Source organism: Babylonia areolata, chromosome 19 (assembly GCF_041734735.1).
Source record: "Babylonia areolata isolate BAREFJ2019XMU chromosome 19, ASM4173473v1, whole genome shotgun sequence".
Lineage (NCBI taxonomy): Eukaryota > Metazoa > Mollusca > Gastropoda > Neogastropoda > Buccinidae > Babylonia > Babylonia areolata.
Genome location: NC_134894.1, coordinates 60,587,717 through 60,602,585, shown reverse-complemented (window position 1 = coordinate 60,602,585; position 14,869 = coordinate 60,587,717). Strand labels below are relative to the sequence as shown.

General features: G+C 43.3%; 1 protein-coding gene across 2 annotated transcripts in view; it reads right to left on the bottom strand.

The window, feature by feature from the left end:
- Positions 1 to 1,508: 1,508 nt before the first annotated feature.
- Positions 1,509 to 14,869, bottom strand: part of LOC143293902 (uncharacterized) — a 29,885-nt gene continuing 16,524 nt past the window's right edge. Inside the window, exons 10-18 of one of the 2 annotated variants that reach the window (XM_076605257.1) lie at positions 14,377 to 14,461; positions 12,789 to 12,821; positions 11,755 to 11,845; positions 10,945 to 11,087; positions 7,239 to 7,442; positions 6,674 to 6,753; positions 5,865 to 5,943; positions 4,024 to 4,119; positions 1,509 to 2,352 (exon numbers count right to left, since the gene is read on the bottom strand). In XM_076605257.1, coding sequence (XP_076461372.1) covers positions 2,290 to 2,352; positions 4,024 to 4,119; positions 5,865 to 5,943; positions 6,674 to 6,753; positions 7,239 to 7,442; positions 10,945 to 11,087; positions 11,755 to 11,845; positions 12,789 to 12,821; positions 14,377 to 14,461 — 874 coding nt within the window. In that variant the 3' untranslated portion in view covers positions 1,509 to 2,289. The remainder of the gene's footprint in view (positions 2,353 to 4,023; positions 4,120 to 5,864; positions 5,944 to 6,673; positions 6,754 to 7,238; positions 7,443 to 10,944; positions 11,088 to 11,754; positions 11,846 to 12,788; positions 12,822 to 14,376; positions 14,462 to 14,869) is intronic. The other variant, XM_076605258.1, reaches the window with a different exon arrangement.

Below are 14,869 nucleotides of genomic sequence, written 5' to 3'. Positions count from 1 at the left end.
CCACACACGTACACGCCCACACCGTGAGCAACGCACTGCGCGACACAGCAGTCACCACTGTTTCACACCACACGGTCCACACACACGACGACGCGCACTGAAACGACGCATTCTTCAAAACAACGGTGCGTCAGCCGAGTCCCAGACTTTGATCATCACACAACCAACAGACCTGGAGGAGCCTGGTGAACAGTTCTTCTGTACAACCCCTCCCCCCTCCCCCAATACCTCTTCACACAGTTTAGGGAGGAGAAGAAGAAGAAGAGACAATGGTCGCACTGTCAAAACAATTTTCACTAAACTCCACTGGCAGTGAACCGCCTTCACACACAACAGTGTTTGTAGCCTACAAGGAAGCCCGACCTTCAAGACACAGACATCAGTATTATCAATCTGTTATCCCTGGTCTATCAAACTTTGAAGAAGAAAAAAAGAAAAACAAAAACAAACAATCAAAGGCTATCATTGCCAGGTCTTCAACTCCCAAAGTTTAGCCCCAACTCCATTCAACTGAGCATCAAAGCCAGTCTGAGGCCCTCAGAGTCAGGTAATCCAGACCAGCACCCATTACGTGTGGAAAGCTGAAACCCCAATATGCGTCAAATCCAAAGCAAGTACGTTCCCCATATACCAAAAAAAATCCAGGCTGAAAATTCCAGTGGGTGTCCATTGTACCAAAGTCAGTATCCCTGAGGTGTGGAAGTTCCCACATGGTATCCCTAATGACTGGAAACCTAAACAAGTACCCCTTCACATGTAGAAAACCAACCTGGTATAGGTAGCATGTACAAAATCTGAAGTTGGTATCCCTTATGTATAGAAATCCAAGTTGGCATCACTTCTGTATGGAAATCCAAGTCAGCATCACTTCTGTATGGAAATCCAAGTCGGCATCACTTCTGTATGGAAATCCAAAATAGTATTCCTTATGCATGGCAATTCCAAACAGGTAACCCTTCAAATGTTGGAAAAAAATTAAGTCCGTCATGTAACGTGTGGAAAATGGAAGCATAGCATTTGGAAATCCAAAAAAATAAAGTCGGTGTATGTCAGGCGTCATACAGATCTAAGCTGCCCCCCCTTGGGTACGGAAGTCAAAGTCAGTACCCCCAGTGAATCGATGTCTAAGGTGGTCAGCACCCAGTGTGTGCCTGCCTCCTCCATGGCAGCAGCAAACTCATTCACTGTTACACCAACGACATGGTAACTCCTGTCTTCCACCCGTAAGGACTCTTCTTCTTCTTCTTCTGCGTTCACTCGTATGCACACGAGTGGGCTTTTACATGTATGACCGTTTTTACCCCGCCATGCAGGCAGCCATACTCTGTTTTCGGGGGTGTGCATGCTGGGTATGTTCTTGTTTCCATAACCCACCGAACGCTGACATGGATTACAGGATCTTTAACGTGTGTATTTGATCTTCTGCTTGCATATACACACGAAGGGGGTTCAGGCACTAGCAGGTCTGCACATATGTTGACCTGGGAGATTGTAAAAATCTCCACCCTTTACCCACCAGGCGCCGTCACCGTGATTCGAACCCGGAACCCTCAGATTGAAAGTCCAACGCTTTAACCATTCGGCTATGGCGCCGTCACCACCCGTAAGGACAAACAGGAACATCTCGTGTAGAAACATGAACAAACCTTTATGAAGAAATCAAGACCCTGTGTTTTCTACGACTGACAAACAAGTGTCGCACCAAGGACATGGGTTCAAACATCTGTCTCCCACCTGTGAAGGCATCCTGGACCATCTCCAGAGAAACCACGAGGACGGCCGAACGAAATGATTCACTCTGAGATCAAACGTACCCAGAAGCTCGGAAACAGGAATCCAGACCCGGCGCTGTTTCTGAAGCCAGCAAACGCTTTGCCCAAGTTCTCTCCCTTTGGCAAAGACACCACACACTGCATGTCTACTCTACCTTTCCCTCCTGTGGAAAGAAGATTTCTGGAACTTTTTCCCTATCAGTCAACTCTCTCCCCCCCGTGGAAAGAAGATTTCTGGAACTTTTTCCCTGTCAGTCAACTCTCTCCCTCCCGTGGAAAGAAGATTTCTGGAACTTTTTCCCTATCAGTCAACTCTCTCCCTCCCGTGGAAAGAAGATTTCTGGAACTTTTTCCCTATCAGTCAACTCTCTCCCTCCTGTGGAAAGAAGATTTCTGGAACTTCCTGTCAGTCAATCAACACGCCAAGCAGAAGAAGCGAATGCTGTGACAACCCTCACTCGGGGCGAAATGATGTAAGTAAACGTTCAAGGCCGCGGCGGTCTTCTGCCTACACCACTCACAGCAGTTTCTTCTTCAGGATCTCGTAAACCATCCTCTTCCGGAAGTACGGCATGTCTTTCTGCAAACAGATAAAAAGCAAAAAAATCATGAACGATCGAAGGTCACTTAACATACATGAGACACTTATTACTTACTAAAAAAAAAAAAAAAAAAAAAAAAAAAGAAAGAAAAAAATAATAAATACTAATAATAAAAAGACACTATAAAAAGCGATAGTCATTACATTCCAACGCAAATGCATCAAAATCAACAAACTATCAGATCAAGAAGTCATCAAAGTGTGCAGCAGACTGATCCATATTCACTACACACTGCATCTGCTGTGTTGGAAAAAAAAAAAAGAAAAAAAAAAGGGCATTTTACAGTTTCACATAAACCCAAAGCGCTGATCAGGCCTTGAGGAACATACCGGTACCCTAAGATACAGGAAAATATGAACAAAGGTCAATGAACATCATAACTCACTGCTCACTTAAAATTAAAAGAAACGAATGAAAAAACAAGAGAGGCAAGGCCTTCAAGACTCACTTGTGATACACTTAAAAAAAAAATTAAAAAAAAAATCCAAGCTTTTTATGTATTGAGCATAATTTCAAAATGTAATGTTTAAGATGAGAAAGATCAGTTTAAAGCAAATTAAGTCCCCTAGTATTAATTACAGAGTAATTTCCCTTCTTTACCAACTGCACCAAAACGTTTGCAAAATAAATAAAACTTCCATGCTTAGCAAAAGAAGTTCCTGTTTGAACAAAAAATGATAATGACTGCTCTTGTTGTTGGTTCAGAAATCAGATCAAAGTGCCAAGTTTAGAGAATACAAAAAATAGAAATATAACAGTAAATGCAGTGTGCATATAATTAGGCTTCATTTTTGTGTGTGTGTGTGTGTGTGCCCATCCCAGAGGTGCAATATTGTTTTAAACAAGATGACTGGAAAGAACTGAATTTTTCCTATTTTTATGCCTAATTTGGTGTCAACTGACAAAGTAGTTGCAGAGAAAATGTCAATGTTAAAGTTTACCACAGACACACACACACACACACACACACAAACACACACAAACAGAGACAACCGAACACCGGGTTAAAACATAGACTCATTTTGTTTACACAAGTGAGTCAAAAAATGAAGAAAAAGAAGAAAGAAATAATTCATGAATAAACTAATATCAATAATAATAATAATAAAAGTAAGAAAAGGTAAAAATCACAGGTTAAATTCCAACTCTACTGCATAAAATCAACAAAGCATTATCATCATCACCGTTGCTGAAACCTAGCCCACTGCACTGGGCCATGGCCGGGCTGAGAATACTGTCATTATCTATCCACACTGAACCGGAAATGAAAACCCTCTGTTAGAGAAAAATGAGGAACAGGTACAGTCCTGCCCAACCACATTCAACCAGGACGTACTTGTGTTCAAACAAACACAAACGAGGCAGGGGGGAAAAAAAAAGAAAAAAAAAGTACATCATACACAAAATCATGGTTCTCTCACTTTTCCAGCTCAGGAAATGATTCTCTCATTTTCCTTCCAAGACTTTTCCAGCCCAGGAAATGGTTCTCTCATTTTCCTTCCAAGACTTTTCCAGACGAGGAAATGATTCTCTCATTTTCCCCACAAGACTTTTCCACATTTCCAAGACATTTTCAAACCCTGCAAGCAATGGAACGGAATCCACCTCTACTCCCCCACCTCCCCACCTCTCATCCCCCCCCCAATTACCTGCGTAAAAGTGATGTTCTCTCCCCTGGTCAGCGTCTCGGCGTACATGCAGGTGAACATTCCACAGTCAGACCCGTTCATCTGCTGGGGAATTTCCTGCAACCGGCGACACGGGCCGTTCAGAAACACTCCACCTTACTGTCGGTGGTTTCTACCACTTTGGTTGAAAACAAATTTCACGGACAATACAACGGTGAATACAGCCATGACACTAAAACGCTGAGCACAATAAAGAATCTTATAAAGCATGCTCTTGTAAACAGCATGTGTACAGAACTGGAAGCAACACAGAAACATTCAGTAAAGTCAGTCTTTCCTCCCCTCCAAAACTTGGTGTTGGCATGGTCGCAGGGCACAGAAGATAAATGAATCCCAACAGTGATCAGGGAACATATCGAAATAATCTGGCTGGCATTTCAGTTCGTCCTTTTTTCCTCTTTTTTTTGTTTTTTTGTTGTTGTCGTTGTTGTTGTTGCTAGCAGTGGACTATGAGGAAAAGACATGATTGAAAATGAAATGAAGGTGGCTTTCTTGTAAATTCAGAACAGGGTATAGAATAGTCGTGGAACTCAGCCACTCAAGTCATGCACATACGCACACACAAACACACACACACACACGCACACACAGAGACACACACGCACACACCACTCAAATTGTGAAGTCATACTCACACGTATTCACAGAGAGAGAGAGAGAGGAGGAGAGCACACACACACACACACACACACACACACACACACACAGGCAGGAGGGGGCACACACACACACACACACACAGAAAAAGGACAGCACACACACACACACACACACACAAACACACACACAGAAGCAGGAGGGCACACACACACACACACACACACAGAAGCAGGACAGCACACACACACACACACACACACAAACACACACACAGAAGCAGGAGGGCACACACACACACACACACACACAGAAGCAGGACAGCACACACACACACACACACACACAGAGGCAGGAGGGGGCACACACACACACACACACACACACACACACACACAAACACACACACAGAAGCAGGACAGCACACACACACACACACACACACACACAAACACACAAACACACACACAGAAGCAGGAGGGCACACACACACACACACACACAGAAGCAGGACAGCACACACACACACACACACACACACACACACACAGAAGCAGGACAGCACACACACACACACACACACACACACAGAAGCAGGACAGCACACACACACACACACACACACACACAGAAGCAGGACAGCACACACACACACACACACACACACACACAGAAGCAGGACAGCACACACACACACACACACACACACACACACACACAGAAGCAGGACAGCACACACACACACACACACACACACACACACACAGAAGCAGGACAGCACACACACACACACACACACACACACACACACACACAGAAGCAGGACAGCACACACACACACACACACACACACACACACACACAGAAGCAGGAGGGCACACACACACACACACACACACAGAGAAGCAGGAGGGCACACACACACACACACACACACACAGAGAAGCAGGAGGGCACACACACACACACACACACACAGAGAAGCAGGAGGGCACACACACACACACACACACACAGAGAAGCAGGAGGGCACACACACACACACACACACACAGAGAAGCAGGAGGGCACACACACACACAGAAGCAGGAGGACACACACACACACACACACACACACACACACACACACACACAGAAGCAGGAGGGCACACACACACACACACACAGGATACCTTCCAGACACCATCAACGTTCCCTCCTCACCTTCACGATTTCTGCAGTCCACTCCGACAGGTCCAGAGCAATGCTCCTCTTCTGCTGGCTTTCGTCCGCCAGATATTGCCTGTCGCACGCATCCAAAAAGGTGAAAGGTTAAAGGTCCCACAGCCGTGTACAGCCATTTGGGCAGTGAATTCGTGTTTGTAGTTGTATTTCTTTTTATCACAACAGTCGAGTGTTTGAATCTGGCTAAGATTTTGTGGTGTGTTGGCATGTGTAGATGTCAAAGATTCTTATTAGTGCGCCATAAATGGTATGCAGCCTCCTGAGTCATCAATTCTGGAAAACTCACATACATCATTCAAGGTATTGTGATGTATCATAATTTTAACAAGTGTTGTGTTTCATGTGGCGATTTGGTGATTTTTGTATCAGCATGAACATAGATTAATGCGTAGTTAAGCTTGTAAGTTTTCGTTTTCGTGTTTAAATGCACGTTTTACACATGTAATTTTATATATCATGCAGCGCAAATGAGCGTGTTTTACAGAGAAAGGCTGCATATAAATTTTATCATTATTACTACTAGCAGTAATGGTGGTGGTGGTGGTGGTGGTAGCAGTAGCAGTAGCAGCAGCAGCAAGTTGAAGTAGTAGTAGTAGCAGCAGTAAGTAGTAGCAGTAGTAGTAGCATCAGTAGAAGTAGTAGTAGTTAGCACCACCACCAGCAGTAGTAGTAGCAGCAGCAGCAGAAACAGCAACAGCAGCAGCATTAGAAGTAGCAGAAGCACCACCACCACCAGCAGTAGTAGTAGTAGTAGCAGTAGCAGAAGAACCATGACCATCATGACTTACCGGACAGCGTTAAGGCACTGACTGTTCTGCCCCCCCATGGAGTCATAGTAACAGATCTTCTTGTCCTTCACAAACACCATCTGCAGCAACAACAACAACAACAGAAATACAGTGATAAGAAAACTCCAGGGAGAGCTGGACAGTACAAGGTCTTCAGAGAAGAAGCCCCCTTCAGTCAAGTGTTTCGACGGGCGCAACAGCCGAATGGTTAAAGTGTTGGACTTTCAATCTGAGGGTCCCGGGTTCAAATCACGGTGACGGCGCCTGGTGGGTAAAGGGTGGAGATTTTTACGATCTCCCAGGTCAACATATGTGCAGACCTGCTAGTGCCTGAACCGCCTTCGTGTGTATATTCGAACCCGGGACCCTCAGATTGAAAGTCCAACACTTTAACCATTCGGCTGTTGCGCCCGTCTGGGGGGACTTGGAATAAGGTGAGCAGGAGTAATGCCACTGAAACGGTGCAGATTATGGGGCAGCAGCAAAAAAAAGAAAAAACAGAATCTGTCTGAACAAAGCAACACTTCCTTGTGAAAGAAACGAGAAACTGAAAACTCAAACTCACACAGAGGCACCAGTGGACACCGAGGTGGACGGGGACGATGAGGTAGCGGTGGGCGAAGACGTCCACTTTGCGCGTCCACCTCTTGACGGCGGAGTGGCCTCCCTGCAGCAGCTTGGGGTAGAAGAAGGTGTTGAAGGCGTAGGTCTTGCTGTGGCCGTCCTGCTCCCCCCGCTCCATCAGCATGTTCATGTAGAAGTTGATCACCTGTACAGCGCAACACACACATCATGGCACTATCAGGATCTTCGCCTGAATTTTGCCACGGACAACCTTTCTGTTGCCATGGGTTCTTTTACATGCTGCACATGGGACCTCAGTCTAATAATAATAATGATAATTAGTATTCATGTAGCAGTAAATCTTGTGCAGAGACAAATCAAAGTGCTTTCACACCAATCAGCCACACACATGCATAACTCTAAGACTGAAAAACTGAAAACAAGGAAGAGGCAGAGAAGGGAGACTATATTGGGAAGAGGAGGATTTTAACTCTTTCCATACGAACGGCGAAAGAGACGACGTTAACAGCGTTTCACCCCAATTACCATCATCAAAATATTACAAGCGGAAGGCTCTTATACTGAAGACGTGAATGTGGACAAAGAATATCACAATTCTGACGACGGAAGCTAAAGGTTGGGTCATTCAGACACCCACTGGACATCCGAGGGGTCTGTGTAGAGGAGAAGAGAGGACTGGTCGTACTGAGTGCCCATCTGCACCAACTGATCCCCCTGCCCTCTGAATCGCCCAAAATGGAAGTGCCCTGTTCAATCCCTGAACCGCCCAATTCAATCCCTGGCCCACTTTACACAGTGTTCATTTACCTTTACTTTCACTTTTAGCAATCCCATAATGCACCGAGAGTGGAAGTACATTTGTTACTTCCTTCCACTGCCGCCATTTTGAAGTTGGAAGCAAGCGGATCAGTTAAGAAGTTTCTGAGCTACGAATTTTTTTAGTTTATTATGATTTTGGGGGGGGACAAAAAAATGGTTTTGATTAGACATACCTTCAATCATGGGCAACTGTTATTATGAGGTGTCTTCATTTGCAGCTGAGTATTTAGAAAATGAAAAGAAAAAAAACAAACAAAAAAAACATGCACAACCAGCCCAGGAGATCACTCGGTGAGAGTCAGTTTTCGTGACCTTTCATTCTTTGATGCACACACAGCTCCAGACTTTTTTCCTCAACACACGGGATTTTTGTCACTTTTTTTTTTTTTTTTTTAATCATTCATCACAATTAACTCACTCGGGACGACAAGTTTTCTCCCTTGCTTTTCCCCACAGACGGCCCATTTGTAAGGGTTTGGAAAAAAATTACAAAAAATACAAAATACTGTGTAAGAAAATGAAACTTTCAGAACTGGTTTATTACGTGTTGAGCAAGTGCATATAAAATAATCAAATTTCTCATCTTATTTTTACAGTTTTGCCATATGTAGAAAATACTGCCAATTTTTCACCCCGAATCACCATACCCATGCTCGCTTTCTGCATTAAATTCGCTTTCTTCTTCGTCATCATCCACCTCTTCAATGTCCGACCCTTCATTTTGTAGCATTTCAAGTACTTCGGCAACACGAAAACGTTGCCGTCACTGCCTTGTTCGCTTCACAACATTCTGAGAAGAGCCCGCTTTGCTAACAGGCTGGCACGCCAGCAGACGACTGGTCAGTGACTTTGTCAGCATGTGTGCGAGACACTGTTCGATTGTGGAGTGACCCAGAATAGCGCACTCTGCTTGGCTAATCACAAAATCACGTGTACAGCGCGTGATGGAATTTTACTTTCGAAGAATGCTATTCCATTCCTTCGTCTGAATCCGAATACGTTTCGTCCGGAGAGAGTTAAAGTGTTCCAATCTACTTGTATCAACATCATGACCTGTATCCTGCATCAAAATAAACTAAGCCTTATTTTATATGATTTTTGTTCGCTTGTTTGTTCGTTTGGTAATATGCGAGTTCAGTGAGGAGTTACTTCCCTTAGCACAGGATTCAGCAGTTCCCTGGGGATTTTTCTGTCGCTGGGCAGAGTGAGCAATGCTCTGACGTCACACTGTGCTCCAGTAAAACAGATTTCCAGGTCCCTACACACGCATAAGCTGCTAGCAAAGGGAACTAACTACTACAGTATTTCAGGCTGTGTCCTCGCGCGTCTTCTTCTTCTTCTTCTGCGTTCGTGGGCTGCAACTCCCACATTCACTCGTATAAACGCGAGTAGGCTTTATCGTGTATGACCGTTTTTTAACCTGCCATGTAGGCAGCCATACTCCGCTTTCAGGGGTGTGCATGCTGGGTATGTTCTTGTTTCCATAACCCACCGAACACCGATATGGATTACAGGATCTTTAACGTGCGTAGTGGATCTTCTGCTTGCCGTATACACACGGAGGGGGTTCAGGCACTAGCAGGTCTGCACATATGTTGACCTGGGAGATCGTAAAAATCTCCACCCTTTACCCACCAGGCGCCGTCACCGTGATTCGAACCTGGGACCCTCAGATTGAAAGTCCAACGCTTTAACCACTCGGCTATTGTGCCCGTCCACCTCACGTGTCAATTTGGACGGCACAAAAATGGTTGATTTCAGTATTTCATATTACTTCCTGCATCATCAGTATGTTAATGCTTTTGTTATTACTTCAATCACTTTTTTTCTTTTTTTTTGCTGCCCCATCATCTGCACCAATTCAGTGGCATTACTCCCACGCCGCTCATTTAGATTCCCCCATACACAGCCACATCCAGGTTTGTCCTTCACAGTTCCACCGTTTCATTCAATATAAAAAATAGATAAATAAATATGAAAGAGAATGCAATATACACTTTAAAATTTCTTTGACATAAATAAAATAAATAAATAAAAAGACAACAATGCAAAAAAAGACTGGTCCCGATTCAATCAGTCCGCTAACACATGCCACGCATGGAGGTGACATGTATGTTGCTTAAACTCAAAGCCATGGCACGTATTTGAAAAAAAAAAAAAAAAAAAAAAGAGAATGCAATATACACTTTAAAATTTCTTTGACATAAATAAAATAAATAAATAAAAAGACAACAATGCAAAAAAAGACTGGTCCCGATTCAATCAGTCCGCTAACACATGCCATGCATGGAGGCGATATGTATGTTGCTTAAACTCAACTCATGGCACGTATTTGAAAAGAAAAAAAAAAAGAAAGAAAAAAAAAGTTCAACCAGATCTTCATTCCCACAGAATGAAAACCACAAACACAACGACAACTGGACACACAATACAGTCAAGTCTTATACGCTTACCATCTTAATTCAATGTTTTTCTTCTTACTTCAATCAACTGGAAAAAATTAACACAGAAAAGTAAATAAATGAAAAAAAACAACACACTTTAAAAAAAAATTTAATACCAAATAAAGGAAATTTTTTCCCCTAAAATTACGTTTATCTAACATACTTACCATGACCCACTAGTGCAGACTCCAGCAGGGGTCTGATTCCTGTCCTGTGCAAACTACTATCCGCCTATGCAGAGAAAACGAAAGTAGCTACGGCCGATAACCTCTCGGAAGTAGGTTACCTCCCCTCTGTATCCCTGACTAGCCACAAAAAAATATTTAAAAAAAAATAAAAACGACAACGCAAAACAGACTTGTCCGATCCATCCATTCACCCCACTCACACGTAAAGCCGGCACACCCTGACAGTACCCCTTACCTCATCGTTGAGCCAGTTGAGGCCCCTCAGGGTGGCGATGTCGGCACGAGTCAGCTGGAGCCTGAACCCCTCGGCCAGCACCTGGCCGGGTGGGCCGTCTGCCAGGGCCGCCCCCACCTCTCGCAGCATGGCCTCCGTCAGCTCTGGGGACACATGGGGTAGGGGGGGTGTGTGTTGTGGTGTGGTGTTGTGTGCTGCGGTGTTGTGTTCTGTGGTGTGCGAAGTGGTGTGGTGTGGGAAGTATGTGGTGAAAGATGTGGTGTTGCATTGTATGGTGTGTTGTATTGTGTGTTGAATGGTGTGTTTATGGTGTGTTGAATGGTGTGTTGTATGGTGTGTTGTGTGATGTGTTGAATGGTGTGTTGTATGATGTGTTGAATGGTGTTGTATGGTGTGTTGTATGGTGTGTTGAATGGTGTGTTGTATTGTGTGTTGAATGGTGTGTTGTATGGTGTGTTGTGTTATGTGTTGAATGGTGTGTTGTTTGATGTGTTGTATTGCGTGTTGTATGGTGTGTTGAATGGTGTGTTGTGTGGTGCGTTGTGTTGTATGGTATGCTGTATGGTGTGTTGTATGGTGTGCTGTATGATGCGCCCTATGGTGTGCTGTATGGTGTGTCCAGCTGTGCTGAGTGGAATCAGTGTGGTGTGGGGTGTGGTGTTGCATTGTGTGGTGTGGTACATGGTGCGTGCTGTTTCATTCCATGGTGTCGTGCTGTGCATTTAATCGCGGGATCAGCGTGGTGTGCTATGTGGTTTGACGTGTGGAGTGGTGTTGTGATATGTGCGTGCGTGCGTGTGTCTGCTGTACCTGGCAGGGGTTTGACTTGAGGCACCTCAGGCAGGGGCAGCTCCTCAATCACCTCCGGCTCCTCCTCAAACAACCGCAGCTGCTTCTCAAGCTGAACAAGCACAACACACTAACATATCTTCTTTGTTTACCGTGAAATAATGACCCAACGCTGAGATATGTTGTTTGTTTACCATGAAATAATGACCTAGCAATAGCATACCATCTTTGTTTACTAGCAAACAATGACCCAACATTAACATATTTTCTTTACCAACCTTGAAATAATGACCTAGCACTAACATGCTCTTTGTTTTTTACCATGAAATAATGACCCAACACTAAGTAACGTGTTCTTCGTTTGCCGTGAAATGACATAGCACTAACATGTTCTTTGTTTTTTTACCATGAAATAGTGACCCAGCACTAACATGTATTCTTTGTTTACCATGAAATAATGATCCACACAAAGTCTTTGTTTACCATGAAATAATGACCCAGCACTAGCATGTTCTTTGTTTATCATGAAACAATGACCTAAGACTAAAGTGTGTCATGAAAATGGAGACCAAACACTACCAGGTTTTTTGTTAACCGTGCAATGTTGAACATACAGCACAAACAAATGTTCTTTGTTTTTGAAATGCGGACTCAACACAGCACTAACATATGTTCTTTGTTTCTGAAATGCTGATTCAACACATCACTAGCAAAGGTTCTTTGTTTTTGAAATGCAGACTCAACACAGCACTAACGTATGTTCTTTGAACACCACATAATGCTAATCAAACACACAGCATTAACATATGTTTTAAATCTTTGTTAAACATGTAATGCTGAGAAAAACCAACCAGCCAAACAACCAACAAACACATGCACACACACACACATATGCACACACACACACACACACACACACACACACACACACACACACACTCGCGCGTGCGCGCGTGCACACACACACACACATGCACACACACGCGCACATACACACACAAGAAAAAAAAAAACACACAAAAAAACCAAAAGCGGCAAAAACATTTTCATCTTACTTTCTTTCCAAGGTTTGCTAATCTCGCTTCCCGCTGAAAACAAACAAACTTTAACATAAATATGTCATTTGTATTCTATAAAAAAAAAAATTTCATTAAATCTGTCTAATGCGAACAAAGGAACAAATAGCAAGCGCTGTTAGCAATATCTGAGAACTGACAAACATGTCAAACTTATCGAAAAGTCATGAATGGTGTATCATCTACTTTTAGTTATGATAGCTTGCCACAATTTTGAACACCTTATTTCACATTTCTTTTATGAAAAAAAAAAAAAAATCAAAAACAAACAAATAAAAGAACATAATAAACGGAAAACAATAAAGGCACAGAAGCAATGGTGCACAGATTCAAGTACATACGCAATCAACGAAATGTAAATCAATCACATCAAATCAAATACCCCCTGCCACCTCAAACAACGTTTCTTTTCTCAAAACAGACACACTCCCTGATAACTATGGGAAAGAAAAAAACATGAACACACAGATTCACTTGTATCTTATATGATGTGAATTTGTGTTCCTAGTTTTTCATTTCATCGGTTTATGAATTTTCAAATTCACTGAGCGTGTGTGTGTGTGCGCGCGTGCGCACGCGCGTGCACATCTGCAGTCATGCATCTGAGTGTGCATGCATGTGTTTGGTGTTAACTCACTCGGGACAAGTTTTCTCCCTTGCTTTTCCCCACAGACGGCCCATTTGTAAGGGTTTGGAAAAAAATTACAAAAAATACAAAATACAGAGTAAGAAAATGAAACTTTCAGAAATGGGTTATTACGTGTTGAGCTATTACATAAAAAAAAAAAAATCAAATTTCTCATCTTATTTTTACAGTTTTGCCATATGTAGAAAATACTGCCAATCTTTCACCCCGAATCACCATGCCCATGCTCGCTTTCTGCATTAAATTCACTTTCTTCTACGTCATCTTCCACCTCTTCAATGTCCGACCCTTCAGTTTGTAGCATTTCAAGTACTTTGGCAACACTAAAACGTTGCCGTCGCTGCCTTGTTCGCTCGACAACATTTTGAGAAGAGCCTGCTTTGCTAACAGGCTGGCACGCGAGCAGACGACCGGTCAGTGACTTTGTCAGCGTGTGTGCGAGACGGGCCACACATGGCAGGCTGGCCAATCATACCATTCGATTGTGGAGTGACCCAGAATAGCGCACTCTGCTTGGCTAATCACAAAATCATGTGTACAGCGTGTGATGGATTTTTATTTCTTGAAAATGCTATTCCATTCCGTCGTCTGAAACCGAATACATTTTATGTAGGAATGCTCACGCATTCCTTCGTCCGGAGAGAGTTAAAATCATTTTAACTGAGGTGACGGTGTGCACTGCATGCAATGGAGAGAGGGTGGGGGAAGAAAGGCTAGAGAAATCTAACTTGTGATTTTGATTTTTATGTAAATTACTTTTCCCTTTATGACATTCTACTCATGTGATGCACCCTGAGCACTGTTGTATCCAAAGAAAAGATGCAACGGAAATTAATTATCATTATCATCATTATCATTATCAGCAAGATTCCACTGGTAAGCCAAGGTAAGTGGTGCCAGCTGTGATTCTGATCTACCTACCCTCTCTTCCAACAGTTTCTTCTTGACCTCGGCTTCCTCGATGAGTCGCTGCCTTTCATTTTCGGAGGTCTCGTATTTCTTGCTCCTGTTCAAACATAAAAAAACACCAGTTCAAGCACCGTTTCACTAATCATGACATCTGAGGTCAATTACAAGACATTCCCCCCCCCCCCGTGATAAGAAACTCTAGGGAGAGCTGGACAGTACAAGGTCTTCAGAGAAGTACAAGGTCTTCAGAGAAGTACAAGGTCTTCAGAGAAGAACCTTGTACTGTCCAGCTCTCCCAACAACATGTGTAAACAAAGTGAGTCTATGTTTTAACCCGGTGTTCGGTTGTCTGTGTGTGTGTGTGTGTGTCTGTGTCTTTGTGTCCTTGGTAAACTTTAACACTGACATTTTCTCTGCAAATACTTTGTCAGCTGACACCAAATTAGGGATAAAAATAGGAAAAATTCAGTTCTTTCCAGTCATCTTGTTTAAAACAATATTGCAC